The sequence below is a fragment of the Rana temporaria genome, chromosome 1 (assembly GCF_905171775.1).
Source record: "Rana temporaria chromosome 1, aRanTem1.1, whole genome shotgun sequence".
NCBI lineage: Eukaryota > Metazoa > Chordata > Amphibia > Anura > Ranidae > Rana > Rana temporaria.
Window position 1 is genome coordinate 14,738,103 of NC_053489.1, and position 17,703 is coordinate 14,755,805.

General features: G+C 46.8%; 1 protein-coding gene across 1 annotated transcript; it reads left to right on the plus strand.

Annotated features, from left to right (window-relative positions):
• The first annotated feature begins 931 nt into the window (after nt 1-931).
• On the plus strand, nt 932-17,396 carry LOC120908925 (vomeronasal type-2 receptor 26-like). The gene is made up of 3 exons (XM_040320818.1): nt 932-1,020; nt 13,347-13,470; nt 16,504-17,396. The coding sequence occupies exons 1-3, from the start codon at nt 988-990 to the stop codon at nt 17,394-17,396; spliced, it is 1,050 nt and encodes a 349-aa protein (XP_040176752.1). The 5' UTR covers nt 932-987.
• Nucleotides 17,397-17,703: the final 307 nt, after the last annotated feature.

Sequence of the window (17,703 nt, forward strand, 5' to 3'; positions counted from 1 at the left end):
GGCATATGCCAAAAGAGGTCAGTCAAGGCTTTATATGACGATTGTCAAACAGCAATCCTTGGCAGGAAGCGTAGGTCCAACTGGTGGGTAGGTCCTTATATGGAATAGGTCCCCAGGAGTAAGCCGGAAGCTATACTGATGTTGGCTATACAGTATGCTGCCCCCCTAAAAGTGCTGCCTGGTACCCATGGTACCACCCGGTCCCATCATAGGGCTGGCCCTGGCAGGAAGCAGTAATCGGGACTGCAGTGTACTCGTCTCTTCCTGCTCCGCCCACCTGTAGTGGAGCTCTTACTGTGACTCAGCCAGTCACACTAACAGGAGACTGCTGCCTCAAAGAGGAGTTCAGCAATCAGGAAGGGCGCTTCCTCCACTCTCTTTTGATGCAGGCTGGAGCGGCAACATGAAGCATAGGGATACTCTTCTGCCTGCTAACAACCCGCCCCTCCCACACTCCGCCCTGGGCACCCGCCCCTTCCGCCCACCCATAGTACCGGCCCTGGGTCCCCCGGACAACAAACTTTGCACACTTGTACCGGCCGGCCGGTACCGGGTCCCCAAAGTCCGGGAGATCAGGCGCAAAAAGGTAACTCAAGTATAAGCCGAGGGGGGCATTTTCAGCACAAAAAAATGTGCTTATACTCGAGTATATACGGTAAGTAATTGTCCTGATTTATTCATTCCTATTCTACTGTCTTGAATGTAACCTGTCCCTTTTTTTAATATTTTTTATTTAATTCCAGAACTCTTATTACTGTACATGGTAATGTGTCTATTTCTGTCTTCTTTGAAAAGCTGCACAAATATGTAAGAAATCTTAATTACACCGACCCAACCGGAGGCAAGATCTACTTTAATGAGAGAAGAGAAGTTCCAACTGATCTCAGGTTACACATGTGGCTTTTTTTAAAAGATTATTTTTGTGCCCATCGTTTCAGAATTTGCACGATTCTAAGCCCAGACTTTGTGCCTCAAACATTTCCCAATATGAGTGATCCCTTCTACTGGAAAAAAGGCAAAGTAAGAGATCACTTGATTTTTTTTCTTTTTATACCATTTTCTCAGGAAATTCATAATTATGATTTATAGAACATTTTTAGCCTTATTTTAAAGTATCACTACCCACACAGGAGCTGCAGGTGACCGGCTCCCCTATTCCTGCACAGCTAGGCAACATGCATTCTCCGCTTGCAACCGGAGAAAAGAAGTCAGTCCTTTGGCTTTGTTTTTATGTTTTATTAGGGGTAACAACTTGGTTGGGTGAAGGGATATGTGGGATACCCAACTTGAATTAAAGAACAAAAAACAGGGACAACTTCCTCCGTATGTACAAAGTATTGAACTGTCCTCCTTTCTGGGCACAGACATCTTAAATTTCATGTTTATCTAAATCTAACCACTAGACATCGTTTAAGCACAATCCGTTTTTTTTTTATCCGATTCCTTACCTTTGTAATGCCGCATTTAGTGTTGTGTCAGTCATCCATTCCCCGCGGGAGTGGGTGTGTATTATCTTTTCCCCGACAAGCGCTATGTCTCCTGGGAGTGAGTGATAAGAATCCCAGGAGACGTGCTGTACTGTAATCCCGCGATATCTCGCGGGTCACATGATTCGGCAACTGTGCAGTCAAAACTGGAAGGACATCCTGGTGGGCTTCAGAGTGCCCACAATCAAGTTGGAAACGTCCATCTATGAAATTTATAAAGTATCGTTTGCGGGACAAAAACAATGCTGGCGGCTACACGATTGGGACACACGAGTTGCCGATTGCCAAAGGTAAGAGCGCCAGAAAGATCCAAAAAAAAAAAGAAAACCCGCGGAACCCCCGCTTTAAGATGAAAAATGCAAAAGCCTCTTAAGGACTAGGAACGCTCAGTCCCTTACAAAATAGTACTTTGAGTAGTAATAAACATCCAGGAGTATCTCCAACTCCTCTATAGACACGGATCCAAGTTCTACTGCCTGTAGGAACTGCCAGTCCACCTGGCTGCTTCTTTACCAGCCCACCTGGCTTCACAGAAGATCTCCCAGGGCAAGGGAAAGAAACGATTTAAGCACAAGGCTGTCCTCCATAAAGGCTTGCTACATGTGGCAATCTTTCCCCTTGTGAGTCTCTGAACATGCTGGCGTACTCACACTGTCATCCTTGCTTCCGCTGCTTTTTAAGTAAGATTCCTTTCAAACTGCACTGCTGTCAGGATTCTCCCAAGCCAGCCCAAGCTCCAGCCCGAGGCAGAGCCCCCCCCTTCTAGGGCCACCATAGGCGTGCGCAGCCTATGGCATTAGGGTGTGCACACCAAAGCTCAAACACACATGCATGTGTAATATACCGTATATGGCAGTGGGCAAGTCAGTAGGGCTTTGTCAGCAGGGCAGAGATTGTTGTCAGTGTCTTTATTTGTATTACTATTATTATTTTTTTAACAATTTTATTTTTATTATTTTTTTTATTTTTTAAATATATATATATATATATATATATATATATATATTAGAAGCTCTGTTGGGGGCTTTGGTGAAATATCAGTGGTCCAAACAGACCCCTGATGTCTAACTTTTGAGACAGAGAAAGGGACTGAGGACAGAGATTCCCCAGTCCCTTTCTCTGCAGCCAGGCAGCAGGGGGAATCTGCACAGTACAGGGTGATTAGGGTGTGCCCAGGCACACCTTACACCCTATGTGCGCACGCCTATGAGGGCCACCGACAGTTTCCTTAGCACTCCATCTCCATCTTCCACCCAACTCTCCAGACAGCATGCTTTATCTATACCTAAGGGATGGCATAGCCCCATGCCAGGACAACTTCCTGGAGATTGGCTAAGCTCCCCTAAGTTAGAAGATCAATTCTTCTGACCTCAACCCTCCAGCTTCTAGAAACTTATCCAAACTCCCAGAACCAGGGGGAGGCACCAGACACCTCCCTGTATGAGGAATCCAACCATTTTTGTGACGAAACGTTGGGTAAGCAACGTTCTGACGTCACCGTGCTCAGCTGTACCCGAAGACACGGGCAGGCGGATTGAGGAGCCGGCCGGCTCGATCATTTACATGCACACAGCATTTGACTCATTGTAAGTGCACATTTTATATTTTTAAATACATTTACCTTGGATTTTATGCTATGCAAGCTCCTTTTTTTTTTCTTTTTATGGCGCATCTTGCAACATACATTGAATGAGGCTGTAACACATTGACGCTTTCCATGGTGGTCATTTAACCAGTTTAGATGCGATTTTTGATCTCCTGTGATAAGAGATCAATTCCAGCTGGTAAGTGTGTCATTAAGGTGGAGGTGTCTCTCTATCGTCACATTTCGGGTTGCAGTAATTTCCTTCACTAATTGGAGACTGAAGTTTGAAATATTTCTTTGGATTTTATGGGACTTCATTCACCTATGATATTTTATTTCTATGGACTTTAATTGGTTCATCACATCTTTACGGATTTTTCATTCTCTAAACAATTATTGAGAGTGTCTGAACATTATGGGCCAGATTCTCATACATTCGCGCTGCTCCTGGGCAGCGTAATATATGAGATCTACGTTACACCCGCCGCAGGTCTACAGGTTTACATCCTGATTCTCAGAACACTTACCTGTAAACTTGCGGCGGTGTAGCGTTAGATTGCTCGTCGCAAGCCCGCCCAATTCAAATGAGGCGGGCACCATTTAAATTAGGCGCGCTCCCGCGCCGAGCGTACTGCGCATGCTCCGTCGGGTAATTTACCCGACGTGCATTGCGCTAAATGACGTTGCCCTCCCCGACGTCATTTGCCTAGATGTATACGTAAATGGCGTCCAGCGCCATTCACGGATGTCTTACGCAAACGACGTAATTTTTATTGAATTCGACGCGGGAACGACGGCCATCGTTAACATTGGTTGCGCCTGCTAATTAGCAGGGGCAACCTTACGCGTCGGGTACGCTACGCAAACGACGTTAATTCGCTGCGTCGACCTCGCGTATGTTCGGGAATCGCCGTACTTACCTCATTTGCATAGACGACGGGGAAAAGCGACGATGCGACACCTAGCGGCGGGAAAAAAAATTACTTTTAAGATCTGACAGCGTAACAGCCTTACGCATGTCAGATCTAATGGGTACCTATGCGCAACTGATTCTGAGAATCAGTCGCATAGATACCCGGGGCCAGATGAGGTGTTACGACGGCGCTAATGGTGTTGCGCCGTCGTAACGCCTTTGAGAATCTGGCCCTATGTTTACATTCATGATTTTCATTCACATGTTTCTGGCACAGTTTATATATGTCACAGATTTATTTATTTAACCTTAATAGCGCAGCTTGTTTTTCTTGTGACCTGAAATAAACTCTTTACCCAGATTAAAGACTAATTTGCTTGCACCATTCTACTAGCACATTAGAAGGCGCTACACTAAGATATACTAGCAAATATGCTGCTCATGAATGGGATAATTTTTGAGTTGGCGAAGGTTGTTGATTGCGGTAATTTTGTGCACGTGAAAAGTTTCTTATAAGCAGAGCTCCTAGAAGTGTCTCCTGGATAAATGGTGTCTGATCTAATGTGACCAAACAGGAACACATCAGCCAGTTGGTGACAGATTATGTATATTGACATTTGTGACAGTTGTGAGATTTTATTAGGTGCTACAGTTGTGGGATATTATTAGGTGTGACAGTTGTGAGATATTATTAGATGTGACGGTTGTGGGATATTATAAGGTGTGACAGTTGTGGGATATTATTAGGTGTGACTGTTGTGGTATATTATTAGTTGTGACTGTTGTGGGATATTATAAGGTGTGACGGTTGTGGGATATTATAAGGTGTTAGGAGAATACCTGTAATGAGTGGAGACCAATGGCCAACAACGTCAGGCAAGCTAGTTCTCAGGTCTGCCAAAGATAGGAAAGTCTGAATTGCTAGACCAATGATCAGTGTTGGGGTCACAAGCTGAGATCAGTGCAGGAGAGAGTTTCGAAGTTGAGGTCACAAGCCAAGGTTGAAGCAGGAGGAAAGTTTTGTAGTCGTGGGCACAAGCCAAAGCCGTTTCCATACAGCAATAGACATAGCTCAAGTAGTATGCAAGAACAGACCACAATAATCTGGCAACAGGAAGTGCAAAGGCAAGGCTTTTATAGAAAGTTCATGGGAGGAGCAAGGAGATCAAGGTTCAACAGCAATCAAGACACAAGACAGGGTTATCCAACAGAGCAGGCAGTATTGTCCAATAGATCAGGCTGGGCGCTGTCCAGTTTTCCAGATAGCTCAGTGAGAAGAATCAATGCCAAACACAGAAGAGTTCCCAGGTTTGAGCCCAAGTCCTGACCACCCCCCCCTTCCCCTCCCAGGACAGCTTCTGGAAGTCTTAGGGACAGGTTTTTGAGGAAATCTCTTGTGAAATGCTCTTAATCTTATATATGCTCCTCAGGCTCCCAAGAATCCTCTTGTGGGTCATAGCCTTTGCATCTTAATAGGTATTGTAGTTTATCCCAATGAATACGAGAGTCAAGAATTTTAATCAATAATCATTTTTCCTCCCATTGCACTTTGAGAGGGTCTAGTGGGGAATGTGTATGACCAGAAAAAGGATTACTCACTTCTTTCACAGGGGTACGTTTCTGAAGATACAAGATCCTGCGGCACGGTCTAACACTAAATCCTTCCTTGGCCCTACAGGCAAATAAAACACTTTCTGGACATCCCAGCGAAAGTAGTCGAATACACAAGAAACCCAACGGTGTTCAAATCCCTATGTTCCAGCTCATCACCCCAGTCTCACATGATTTTGGCTCTGTATGCCTCCGGGTTCAGGGAACCGTACTCTTCTATGAGTGCGGATCATGCATTCTGGGAATCGGCCTTGGACAGGGAGATAGGGGATGCCAGTTGAGATCATGTTGTTTGGATAGTCTCTGAGAGTGTTAGTAAGTTAATTTGAGCCGAGACACATGATCAAAGAGAGAAACCACTACACGCTCGGACCTTACATACAACTTGTAATGTTGTAGAGCTCCATATAGTTCTAACCTAACCTCTAGACAATTTTGATGTTAGCAACCTGTTAGCTACTGTTGAGTAAGGATGAGCCGAACACCCCCCTGTTCGGTTCGCATCAGAACTTGCGAACACACCAAATGTTTGTGTAAACTTTAGAACCCCGTTAAAGTCTATGGGACTCGAACATTTGAAATCTAAAGTGTTAATTTTAAAGGCTAATATGCAAGTTATTGTCCTAAAAAGTGTTTGGGGACCTGGGTCCTGTCCCAGGGGACATGTATCAATGCAATTTTTTTTTTTAAATGGCCGTTTTTTCAGGAGCAGTAAATTTAATAATGCTAAAAGTGAAACAATAAAAGTGTAATATTACTTTAAATTTCGTACCTGGGGGGGGTGTAAAGTCAGCATGTGAAATAGCGCATGTTTCCCGTACATAGAACTGTCCCTGCACAAAGTGTCATTTCTGAAAGAAAAAAAGGCATTTAAAACCGGCTTTGCGGCTCTAATAAATTGTCGGCTCTGGCAATTACAGAGATGATTCATTCATAAAATAAATAAAAATAAAAAAGCTGGGGGTCCCCCGAAATTCCATTGACAGGCCCTTCAGGTCTGATATGGATATTAAGGGGAACCCCGCTGTCAATTAAAAAAAAAAAATGATATGGGGTTCCCCGCAAATATCCATACCAGACCCTTCAGGTCTGGTGTGGATTTTAAGGGGAACTCCACCCCAAATTTAAAAAAAAATGGCGTGGAGTTCCCCTAAAAATCCACACCAGACCCTTATCCGAGCATGTTAACCTGGCCGGCCGCAGAAAAGAGGGGGGACAGAGTGCGCCCCCCCTCTCCTGAACCGCACCAGGCCATATGCCCTCAACATGGGGAGGATGTCCTCATGTTGATGGGGACAAGGGCCTCATCCCCACAACCCTTGCCCGGTGGTTGTGGGGGTCTGCGGGCGGGAGTTTATCAGAATCTGGAAGACCCCTTTAACAAAGGGGACCCCCAGATCCTGCCCCCCCTATGTGAATTGGTAATGGGGTACACTGTACCTCTACCATTTCACGAAGGAAGTGTAAATAGTTAAAAAAAAAACACACAGACACCGTAGAAAAAAATCCTTTATTAATAAAAAATAAATAAAAATCCAGCGATGTGAATCCACTCTCGGCCCGGCCCCCCGCTCCAACGTGGTCTTCTATCCTGCGACGGATGATCTCTCCAGCGATGGACGGGTGATCAGCAGTCCGGTCCAGCGATGAGAAGATCCATCTGTCTAGAGCGCAGCAGGCTAGCTCCACTCTCCGCTGGACACAGCCCAGCGGAATGACGCGCTGGAGCTGTGACATTTCTTATATAGGGGAAACGGACACCCGTCACGTGACCCCGCCCCTCTGATGCACCCTCGTACGTCACTGGGAAAGACCACGTATTAGCCTTTAAAATTAACACTTTAGATTTCTCCCATAGACTTTAACAGGGTGTTCCGCGGCTTTTCGAATTTTCCGCGAACACCCCTAATTGTTCGAACAGGCGAACTGGCAATGTTCGAGTCGAACATGAGTTCGACTCGAACTCGAAGCTCATCCCTACTGTTGAGCTTACTGTGTATGGAACCTGTACCCTAGTTTGATGTATTTCTCTGTATATTTCATGGAAAACTCTAATAAAATATTTTTGGAAGAAAAAGGATTACTTCTGAAAGGCTTTAAAATAGCTGTATGGAAAACAGGATGGATCTCCATAGAAGGTGGTAGTTTAAGGTTGTAGGCCACAGGAATAAGTTGTGCAATTGCATAAAAGGGTCCAATAAACGTAGGACCAAGTTTCTGAGAAGGAAGTTTAAAGTCTCGTACACACGATCAGTCCATCCATTGAGAATGGTCTGATAGACCGTTGTCGTCGGTTAACCGATGAAACTGACTGATGGTCCATCGCGCCCACACACCATCGGTTAAATAACCGATCGTGTCAGAACGCGGTGACGTAAAACACAACGACGTGCTGAAAAAATGTCAATGCTTCCAAGTATGCGTCGACTTGATTCTGAGCATACATGGATTTTTAATCGATGGTCATGCCTACTAACGATCGTTTTTTTTTCCTATCGGTTAGGTATCCATTGGTTAAATTTAAAACAAGATTGCTTTTTTTCAACCTATGGATAAATAACCGATGGGGCCCACACACGATCAGTTTGGTCTGATTAAAACGGTCCATCAGACCATTGTCCTCTGGTTAACCTATTGTGTGTACGAGGCCTAAGTTGTAAGTGTTTAGTGGATAGCCAGACCTTATCACCTAATGCATAGGGAGGAATGGTTCGTCTGTGTCTATTTACAATCTCCTTATAGGATTCTTGAACTTCACGTAAGGTCTTCTTTAGTAATTTCTGATTATTTTGTAAAGCATACACCCTTGGATTTACAGTTGGGGGAGATGTGTGGACATTACTAGGGAAGATGTGTGGACATTACTGGGGGAGATGTGTGGACATTACAGGGAAGATGTGTGGGCATTACGGGGGAGATGTGTGGACATTACAGGGGAGATGTGTGGACATTATGGGGGAGATGTGTGGACATTACGGGGGAGATGTGTGGACATTATTGGGTGAGATGTGTGGACATTACGGGGGAGATGTGTGAACATTACGGGCGAGATGTGTGGACATTACGGGGGAGATGTGTGGGCATTACGGGGGAGATGTGTGGACATTACGGGGGAGATGTGTGGGCATTACTGGGGGAGATGTGTGGACATTATTGGGGGATATGTGGACATTATATCGGAGATGTGTGGGCATTACGGGGGAGATGTGTGGACATTACAGGGGAGATGTGTGGACATTATGGGGGAGATGTGTGGACATTACGGGGGAGATGTGTGGACATTACGGGCGAGATGTGTGGACATTACGGGGGAGATGTGTGGGCATTACGGGGGAGATGTGTGGACATTACGGGGGAGATGTGTGGGCATTACTGGGGGAGATGTGTGGACATTATTGGGGGATATGTGGACATTATATCGGAGATGTGTGGACATTACTGGGGGAGATGTGGACATTACGGGGGAAATGTGTGGACATTACGGGGGAAATGTGTGGACATTACGGGGGAAATGTGTGGACATTACTGGGGGAGATGTGTGGGCATTACGGGGGAGATGTGTGGACATTACGGGGGAGATGTGTGGACATTACTGGGGAGATGTGTGGACATTAATGGGTGAGATGTGTGGACATTACTGGGGGAGATGTGTGGACATTACAGGGGAGATGTGTGGGCATTACGGGGGAGATGGGTGGACATTACGGGGGAGATGTGTGGACATTACTGGGGGAGATGTGTGGACATTACAGGGGGATGTGTGGGCATTACGGGGGAGATGTGTGGACATTACGGGGAGATGTGTGGACATTACAGGGGAAATGTGTGGACATTACAGGGAGACGTACAGTAGGTGTTTGTGATATTGTGTTTTTAGCATGACAGCATCGCGCTGATTCTCGGCGACATGGTGCCGAGATCTCGCCGACATCTCGCACTCACTGGAATAGTGACAGCACATTCCAACGTGCACGTCATAGAAGCGACGGGAGATCCGACTTGGATTCCCGCCAATTCTACACGTGTGCGGCGTTTGTTATGAATCCTGAGGGGGAAATCCCCGCCGGATTTTAAATAAAAATTCGGCATGGGTTCCCCCCTCAGGAGCATACCGGGCCCTTAGGTCTGTTATGGGTTGTAAGGAGAGCCCCCCTACGCCGAAAAAACGGCGTAGGGGGTCCCCCTACAATCCATACCAGACCCGTATCCAAAGCACGCTACCCGGCCGGTCAGGAAAGGAGTGGGGACGAGCGAGCGCCCCCCCCCCCTCCTGAGCCGTACCAGGCTGCATGCCCTCAACATGGGGGGGTTGGGTGCTCTGGGGCAGGGGGGTGCACTGCGGCCCCCCCACCCCAGAGCACCCTGTCCCCATGTTGATGAGGACAGGGCCCCTTCCCGACAACCCTGGCCGTTGGTTGTCGGGGTATGCGGGCGGGAGGCTTATCAGAATCTGGGAGCCCCCTTTAATAAGGGGGCCCCCAGATACAGGCCCCCCACCCTAAGTGAATGGATATGGGGTACATCGTACCCCTACCCATTCACCTGGAGGAAAAGTGGTAAAAACACAAATAAAAAACACAGGGTATTAAAATATTTTATTAGTCTGCTCCGGAGGCTCCCCCTGTCTTCTTTAGGTCTTTTACCAGGGGAAGCTTCTTCTTCCGATTTCCGGGGGTCTTCTCCTGCTCTCCGGGGTCTTCACCGCTCTTCTGTGACGTCTTCTCCGCTCCGGGGGGTCTTCTTCTATGTTCGCCGCTCTCCGCTCTTGACTCGGCGCACCCCGGTTCTTCCTCCCGCTGTCCGGTGCCTTCTCCTTCTTCCGCTGTTCTGTGACGTCTTCTCCTCTTCTTCCGCTGTTCTGTGACGACTTCTACTTCTCCCTTCAGGCCGCTGTGCTGTGGCATCTTCTCTTCTCCCGATGTTGACACGCCGGCTCTTCTCGCTGAAATGGCAGGTGCGCTGCTTTCATCGGACCTATATAGGCCTCACAGTCCCATCATGCTCTGTACCTACCCATGTGATACCTACCCACGTGGGTAGGTATCACATGGGTAGGTACAGAGCATGATGGGACTGTGAGGCCTATATAGGTCCGATGAAAGCAGCGCACCTGCCATTTCAGCAAGAAGAGCCGGCGTGTCAACATCTGGAGAAGTGAAGAAGATGACGTCACAGCCCGGAAGAAGAAGAATACGTCACAGCACGGAAGAAGAAGATAGACGTTCAGCGCTGAAGGAGAAGGCACCGGACAGCTGGAGGAAGAACCGGGGTGCGCCGAGTCAACAGCGGAGAGCGGCGAACATAGAAGGAGACCCCCGGAGAGTTGAGAAGACCCCCCGGATAGCGGAGAAGACCCGTCGGGATAGCGGAAGAAGAAGCCCCCCCGCCGAAGACGCCGGAGGAAACCCCCCGGGGGTGGGGGCTTTTTTTAAAAGCGACCCCCCCCGGCGGTGGAAGAGAACCAGACGGCGGCCCCCACCCACCCGAAGACGTCAAAGAAGAAGCTCCCCCTGGTAGAAGAGCTAATAAAGAAGACAGGGGGAGCCTCCGGAGCAGAAAAATAAATTATTTTAAAAACCCTTGTGTGGTGTGTTTATTAACTTTGACATTTTTCCTACAGGTGAATGGTTAGGGGTACGATGTACCCCATATCCATTCACTTAGGGTGGGGGGCCGGTATCTGGGGGCCCCCTTATTAAAGGGGGCTCCCAGATTCCGATAAGCCTCCCGCCCGCATACCCCGACAACCAACGGCCAGGGTTGTCGGGAAGGGGCCCTGTCCTCATCAACATGGGGACAGGGTGCTCTGAGGTGGGGGGGCTGCAGTGCGCCCCCCTGCCCCAGACCACCCAACCCCCCCATGTTGAGGGCATGCAGCCTGGTACGGCTCAGGAGGGGGGGGGGGCACTCGCTCATCCCCACTCCTTTCCTGGCCGGCCGGGTAGCGTGCTTTGGATACGGGTCTGGTATGGATTGTAGGGGGACCCCCTACGCCGTTTTTTTCGGCATAGGGGGGGCTCTCCTTACAACCCATAACAGACCTAAGGGCTCTCCTTACAACCCATAACAGACCTAAAATCCGGCAGGGACTTCCCCTCAGGATTCATAACAAACGCCGCACACGTGTAGAATTGGCGGGAATCCAAGTCGGATCTCCCGTCGCTTCTATGACGGCTTTGTCTCTATCACGGCAAGCCAGCTCGGCGCTGGCTCCCGCGATGGGGCTCGTAGGTGCTCAATCTCGCCGAGAAAGGGAGCGAGATTGACACAATATCGCGTGCACCTACTGTATGGACATTACTGGGGGAGATGTGTGGACAATCATTAATGGGGGAGATGTGTGGGCATTACGGGGGAGATGTGTGGACATTACGGGGGAGATGTGTGGGCATTACTGGGGGAGATGTGTGGACATTACTGGGGGAGATGTGGACAATATAGGGGAGATGTGTGGACATTACTGGGGGAGATGTGTGGACATTACTGGGGAGATGTGTGGACATTACTGGGGAGATGTGTGGACATTACTGGGGGAGATGTGTGGACATTACTGGGGGTGATGTGTGGACATTACTGGGGGAGATGTGTGGACATTACAGGGGAGATGTGTGGGCATTACGGGGGAGATGGGTGGACATTACGGGGGAGATGTGTGGACATTATGGGAGATGTGTGGGCATTACTGGGGAGATGTGTGACATTACTGGGGGAGATGTGTGGGCATTACGGGGGAGAGTGTGGGCATTACGGGGGAGATGTGTGGGCATTACGGGGGAGATGTGTGGACATTACGGGGGAGATGTGTGGGCATTACTGGGGGAGATGTGTGGACATTACTGGGGGAGATGTGGACATTATAGGGGAGATGTGTGGACATTACTGGGGGAGATGTGTGGACATTACTGGGGGAGATGTGGACATTACAGGGGGAGATGTGTGGACATTACTAGGGGAGATGTGTGGACATTACTGGGGGAGATGTGTGGGCATTACAGGGGAGGTGTGTGGGCATTATGGGGGAGATGTGAGGACATTACAGGGGAGATGTGTGGACATTACGGGGGAGATGTGTGGACATTACTGGGGGAGATGTGTGGACATTACGGGGGGAGATGTGTGGACATTACGGGGGAGATGTGTGGACATTACTGGGGGAGATGTGTGGGCATTACTGGGGGAGATGTGGACATAACTGGGGGAGATGTGTGGACATTACGGGGGAGATGTGTGGACATTACTGGGGGAAATGTGTGGACATTACGGGGGGACATTACGGGGGAGATGTGTGGACATTACTGGGGGAGATGTGTGGACAATCATTACTGGGGGAGATGTGTGGACATTACGGGGGAGATGTGTGGGCATTACGGGGGAGATGTGTGGGCATTACTGGGGGAGATGTGTGGACATTACGGGGGAGATGTGTGGGCATTACGGGGGAGAGGTGGACATTACGGGGGAGATGTGTGGACATTACGGGGGATACGTGTGGACATTACGGGGAGATGTGTGGACATTACGGGGGAAATGTGTGGACATTACGGGGGAGATGTGTGGACATTACGGGGGAGATGTGGACATTACGGGGGATGTGTGGACATTACGGTTATAATTAATCAAAATTAGTCTATTAATCGATAAAAAAAAAAACGATAAATAGAACACGAAAATTGTAATCAGTAACAGCCCTAAAAATAATAATAATAATAATAATAATAATAATAATAATAATAATAATATCTGATTTCAGCCTCCGGTATCTCGATGTTCAGATCCCTGTTTACCCGGCAGCAGAAAAAAGTTTGGATCTTCAATTCACAAATGCTGCTATGATTGTGTCTCATGTCCAGAAGGAGAGATCTCCAACATTTCCGGTAGAGTTTGTATTTGTTAGTAAGTTATTGTTGGACTGGATAGAAGGTATCTCTGTGGGTCAGAAGTACATCTCTGTGATGTGTGTGCATTTCTCCAAGTTTTATCACTTTAACCACTCGACCTCCAGAATATTTAAACCCCTTCATGACCAGGCTGTTTTTTGCTATTCAGCACTGCACTACTATAACTGCAAATTTCACACTGTACTCAAACAGAATGTCTTTCTTTTGCTGGTATTTTATCACCACAGTTTTTTATTTTTTTATGTATTGCACTGCTATAAGCAAAAATAGAGAATATTTTGAAAAATATATATATTTTTTACTTTCTCCTAAAAAACATATCCAATAAAACATTTTAAAAAACAAATTCATTCATACATTTAGGCCCAAATGTGATCTGCTACATGTCCTTGGTAAAAAAAATAAAAAAATCCCAATAAGCGTATATTGTTTGGTTTGCATGAAAGTTATAGACTCTACAATCTGTTTGGACAGGAATTTATTTATTATTATTTTTATTTTTTTATACTAGTAATGGCGGCCAACAGTGGGGCTATCAATACACAAAGATCCTGTGCTCATGGAAAACACATAGCAGACTGTCTCTGGATGGTTTAGAGAAGAAATAAGTAAGTTATTCAATCATAAAATACTCGAGTATAAGCCGACCCGAATATAAACCGAGGCACCTAATTTTACCACAAAAAAATGGGAACATTTATTGGCTCGAGTATAAGCCTAGGGTGTCCATCTGCATTCCTTACTGTGCCTCATTTTCCCTCACTGTGCCGATGCCTCACTGTGCTGATGCCTCACTGTGCCCATGCCTCACTGTGTCCATGCCTCACTGTGTCCATGCCTCACTGTGCCCATGCCTCACTGTGTCCATGCCTCACTGTGCCCATGCCTCACTGTGCCCATGCCTCACTGTGCCCATGCCTCACTGTGTCCATGCCTCACTGTGCCCATGCCTCACTGTGCCCATGCCTTACTGTGCCCATGCCTCACTGTGTCCATGCCTCACTGTGTCCATGCCTCACTGTGCCCATGTCTCACTGTGTCCATGCCTCACTGTGTCCATGACTAGACTTTTAAAATGGGAGTATATAGAAGTGGTGCCCGGCTTTGAAAATTTGGTGCTTCCTGACCGTAGGTTCCCCAGACAGCAAACTTTGCACACTTGTAGAGGAGAACTGGGATCTACGGACGGCCGGTACCGGGTCCCCAAAGTTACCAGAGAAATTACCGTTTAACATGGTAGTCTATGGAAGGGGTGCCCGAATTTTAAAAAATCGGTGCTCCCCGGTCGTAAGTCTCCCGGACAACAAACTTTGCACACTTGTAGAGGAAGATGTGTGCCACGTTTGGACCGATACCGGGTCGCCAAAGTCTAGAAGATCAGGCTCAAAAAGGTGACTCGAGTATAAGCCGAGGGGGGCATTTTCAGCACCAAAAAATGTGCTGAAAAACTCGGCTTATTTTCGAGTATATACGGTAAGTAAAAATTAATAATGAATAAAAATAATGAAGCACTTGAAAAAACACCTATGATCCCTTGAGCAGAGGGAGGGGGCTATACAAAATAAGATGATGAAAATGATGTGACCTGAATAGGAAAACGGGCTGGCCGCCGGTACCTTTAGCTAGGTGTCACTCAAAAGGCATGAGATCCAGCATGTGGGGGGACCTCCAACATGCGGGGCGCGGATTCAAGAGCCGTGTCTATGGGAGAGGGGAACCAGGAAGCTCCGTGCCGTCCTCTGGGATGACGTTAGTCCCGCTGAGACGCCAACCCAGGTCCTGGGGAAGTCGCAGGGAGATGAGATGAAAGCTCCGTGGAGAGCTCCTTCTCTCCAGGAAAAGTTGCTCTCTGCTGGTCTCTAGTGGGGATAGCTGGAACTACCAGCAAGTATGTGATTCCCAATTACACGGTTCAGAAAAAGCCTCAGCCAAGGACACTAAAATAAAGTCAATGGCTACAACTGTGCTCCCATGTACAGATGGATCACGGTGGGGAATCAAGTGTATATTGGGGGGTGTATATTGGGGGGTGTATATTGGGGGTAGCCTTGACAACGCAATAATTCTATCCCTAGACCTCTTCTTTAACTCAAAACATGCAACCTGTAGAATTTTTTAAACGTCGGATACAGAGAAAAAGTGCGCTTGTAAGACCGCTGCGTAAAAAGTATTGCAATGACCGCCATTTTATTCTCTAGGGTGTTAGAAAAAATGTATAATGTTTGGGGGTTATAAGTAATTTTCTAACAAAAAAACATGTTTTTAACTTGTAAAAACAGGCTTGGTCTTTAAGTGGTTAAAAAAAAAACATGCAGGGACTATTATTGAGCCAACGGTTAAGTCCGCAGCTAGGTTTCCGCAAAGTATCAAAAGTGTCAGTTAACATCAGATTGTCTCCCACAATATTGTAGTCCCGCTGTAAGTCACTGATCACTTCCATTACTAGTATAAATAAGGAAGGCATCCATTGTTTACAATTGTCATGGCATCTGCTGTGATTGGCCACAGCAATCACATGGTACTTACAGTGGGCTGGTACAGTGATCAATCATAAACTGTGTCTGTGGACACAGCCAGTGAAGGATAGTGCCGCTGTGTGTGGCCCCACGACTATGCGAGAGGCAGATTCTGGGACGTCCTCCCAGAACAACATGGCTTCCACCCGGCCATCATTTTGCTATAGGTGGGGCGGGAAGATGTTAATGTTACCACTTGCCAATGGGAAGTCTCTACATATAGGAGTTTAACTGTCTGATATCATCGATCTATCGATCTTATATTAATGAACGTCTTTAACATTTAAATATTGTATATTTAGGTAATTTATTATTTATTATATTTTTTCACATTTTATTGTTATATTTAAATGTATTATTTATTTTATTTCATTTTCTCTCCCACAATGCACTGATGGAAATCCATTGCTAGCAGTGAGACAACACAAGATAAGTTGTTTTCTCACAATCTCTGACCCCGATGCTCATTGTGTTTGTATTGTTCTTCCTGCAGACAGCGAAAACTGCATGAAATGTCCTGATGAAGAATGGCCAAATGAGAAGAAGGATCGGTGTGTTCCAAGAGTGGTGGAATTTCTCTCCTACACTGATGATCCCATTGTTGGAGTATTTTCAGCCGTCTCCATCCTCTGTTGTCTTCTGACTGGTTTAATATTGGGGATATTTATACATTACCAGGACACCCCCATTGTTAAAGCCAATAACCGGGACCTGAGCTATCTTCTCCTGGTCTCCATCATGCTGAGCTTCCTCTGTGTCTTCTTGTTCCTCGGCCATCCAGTAGATGTGACCTGCATGCTGCGTGTCACCTCTTTTGGTGTCATCTTCTCAGTTGCCGTCTCTTCTCTACTTGCCAAAAGTATCATGGTGTGTATTGCTTTTAAAGCCACCAAACCTGGGAGTCCCTGGAGGAAATGGATGGGAGCCAAACTGCCCAATTGTATCATTTGTGTCTTCTCACTGGTCCAAGTCATAATCTGTGTCACTTGGTTGTCTATTTCTCCCCCCTTCCAGGATCGGGACACTCACTCTTATCAGGGGAAGATCATCATTCAGTGTAATGAGGGTTCAGTTATCGGCTTCTACTCTGTCCTGGGATATATGGGGCTTCTGGCAGCTGTGAGTTTCATTATCGCTTTTTTAGCCAGGACATTACCGGACAGTTTTAATGAGGCCAAGTACATCACCTTCAGCATGCTGGTGTTCTGCAGTGTCTGGATTGCCATGATCCCGGCCTATCTGAGCACCAGAGGGAAATACATGGTGGCTGTGGAGGTTTTTGCTATAATGGCCTCAAGTTCTGGACTTCTTGGCTGCATATTTTTCCCAAAATGTTACATAATTCTGTTCAGACCCGACCTGAATACAAAAACAGCTATCCACTAATATGTATGGAAAATTACTGGGTTATCAGTAATTATAGCATTATCTCTGTTATTGTTAAATTTAATATGTTGTTAGTGTATTGAGAATGAACACTGCTATACTGTATATGAATATTTAATACTTACCTCTCTGGTGGACAGTAAGTTTAATTTTTGCTGACACCACTGGTATCAGACACTTTGGGTTTGTTGGAAACCTTGTCCCCTGCTGGTGCAGTGGTTCCTTCCACCAGCCGGTCCATCAATACAGAACAATGTAGTCACTTAGTGAGGAGGAACCACAGTGACCAGAGGAGGACAAAGTATCC

Bases quoted from the DNA above. Each gene is read 5' to 3' on its own strand.
- LOC120908925 (XM_040320818.1), top strand. From the start codon at position 988: ATGAGTGATCCCTTCTACTGGAAAAAAGGCAAA. The intron at 1,021-13,346 runs GTAAGAGATCAC...ATCTGATTTCAG, and splicing joins TCTACTGGAAAAAAGGCAAA to CCTCCGGTATCTCGATGTTC. The intron at 13,471-16,503 runs GTAGAGTTTGTA...TTCTTCCTGCAG, and splicing joins AGAGATCTCCAACATTTCCG to ACAGCGAAAACTGCATGAAA.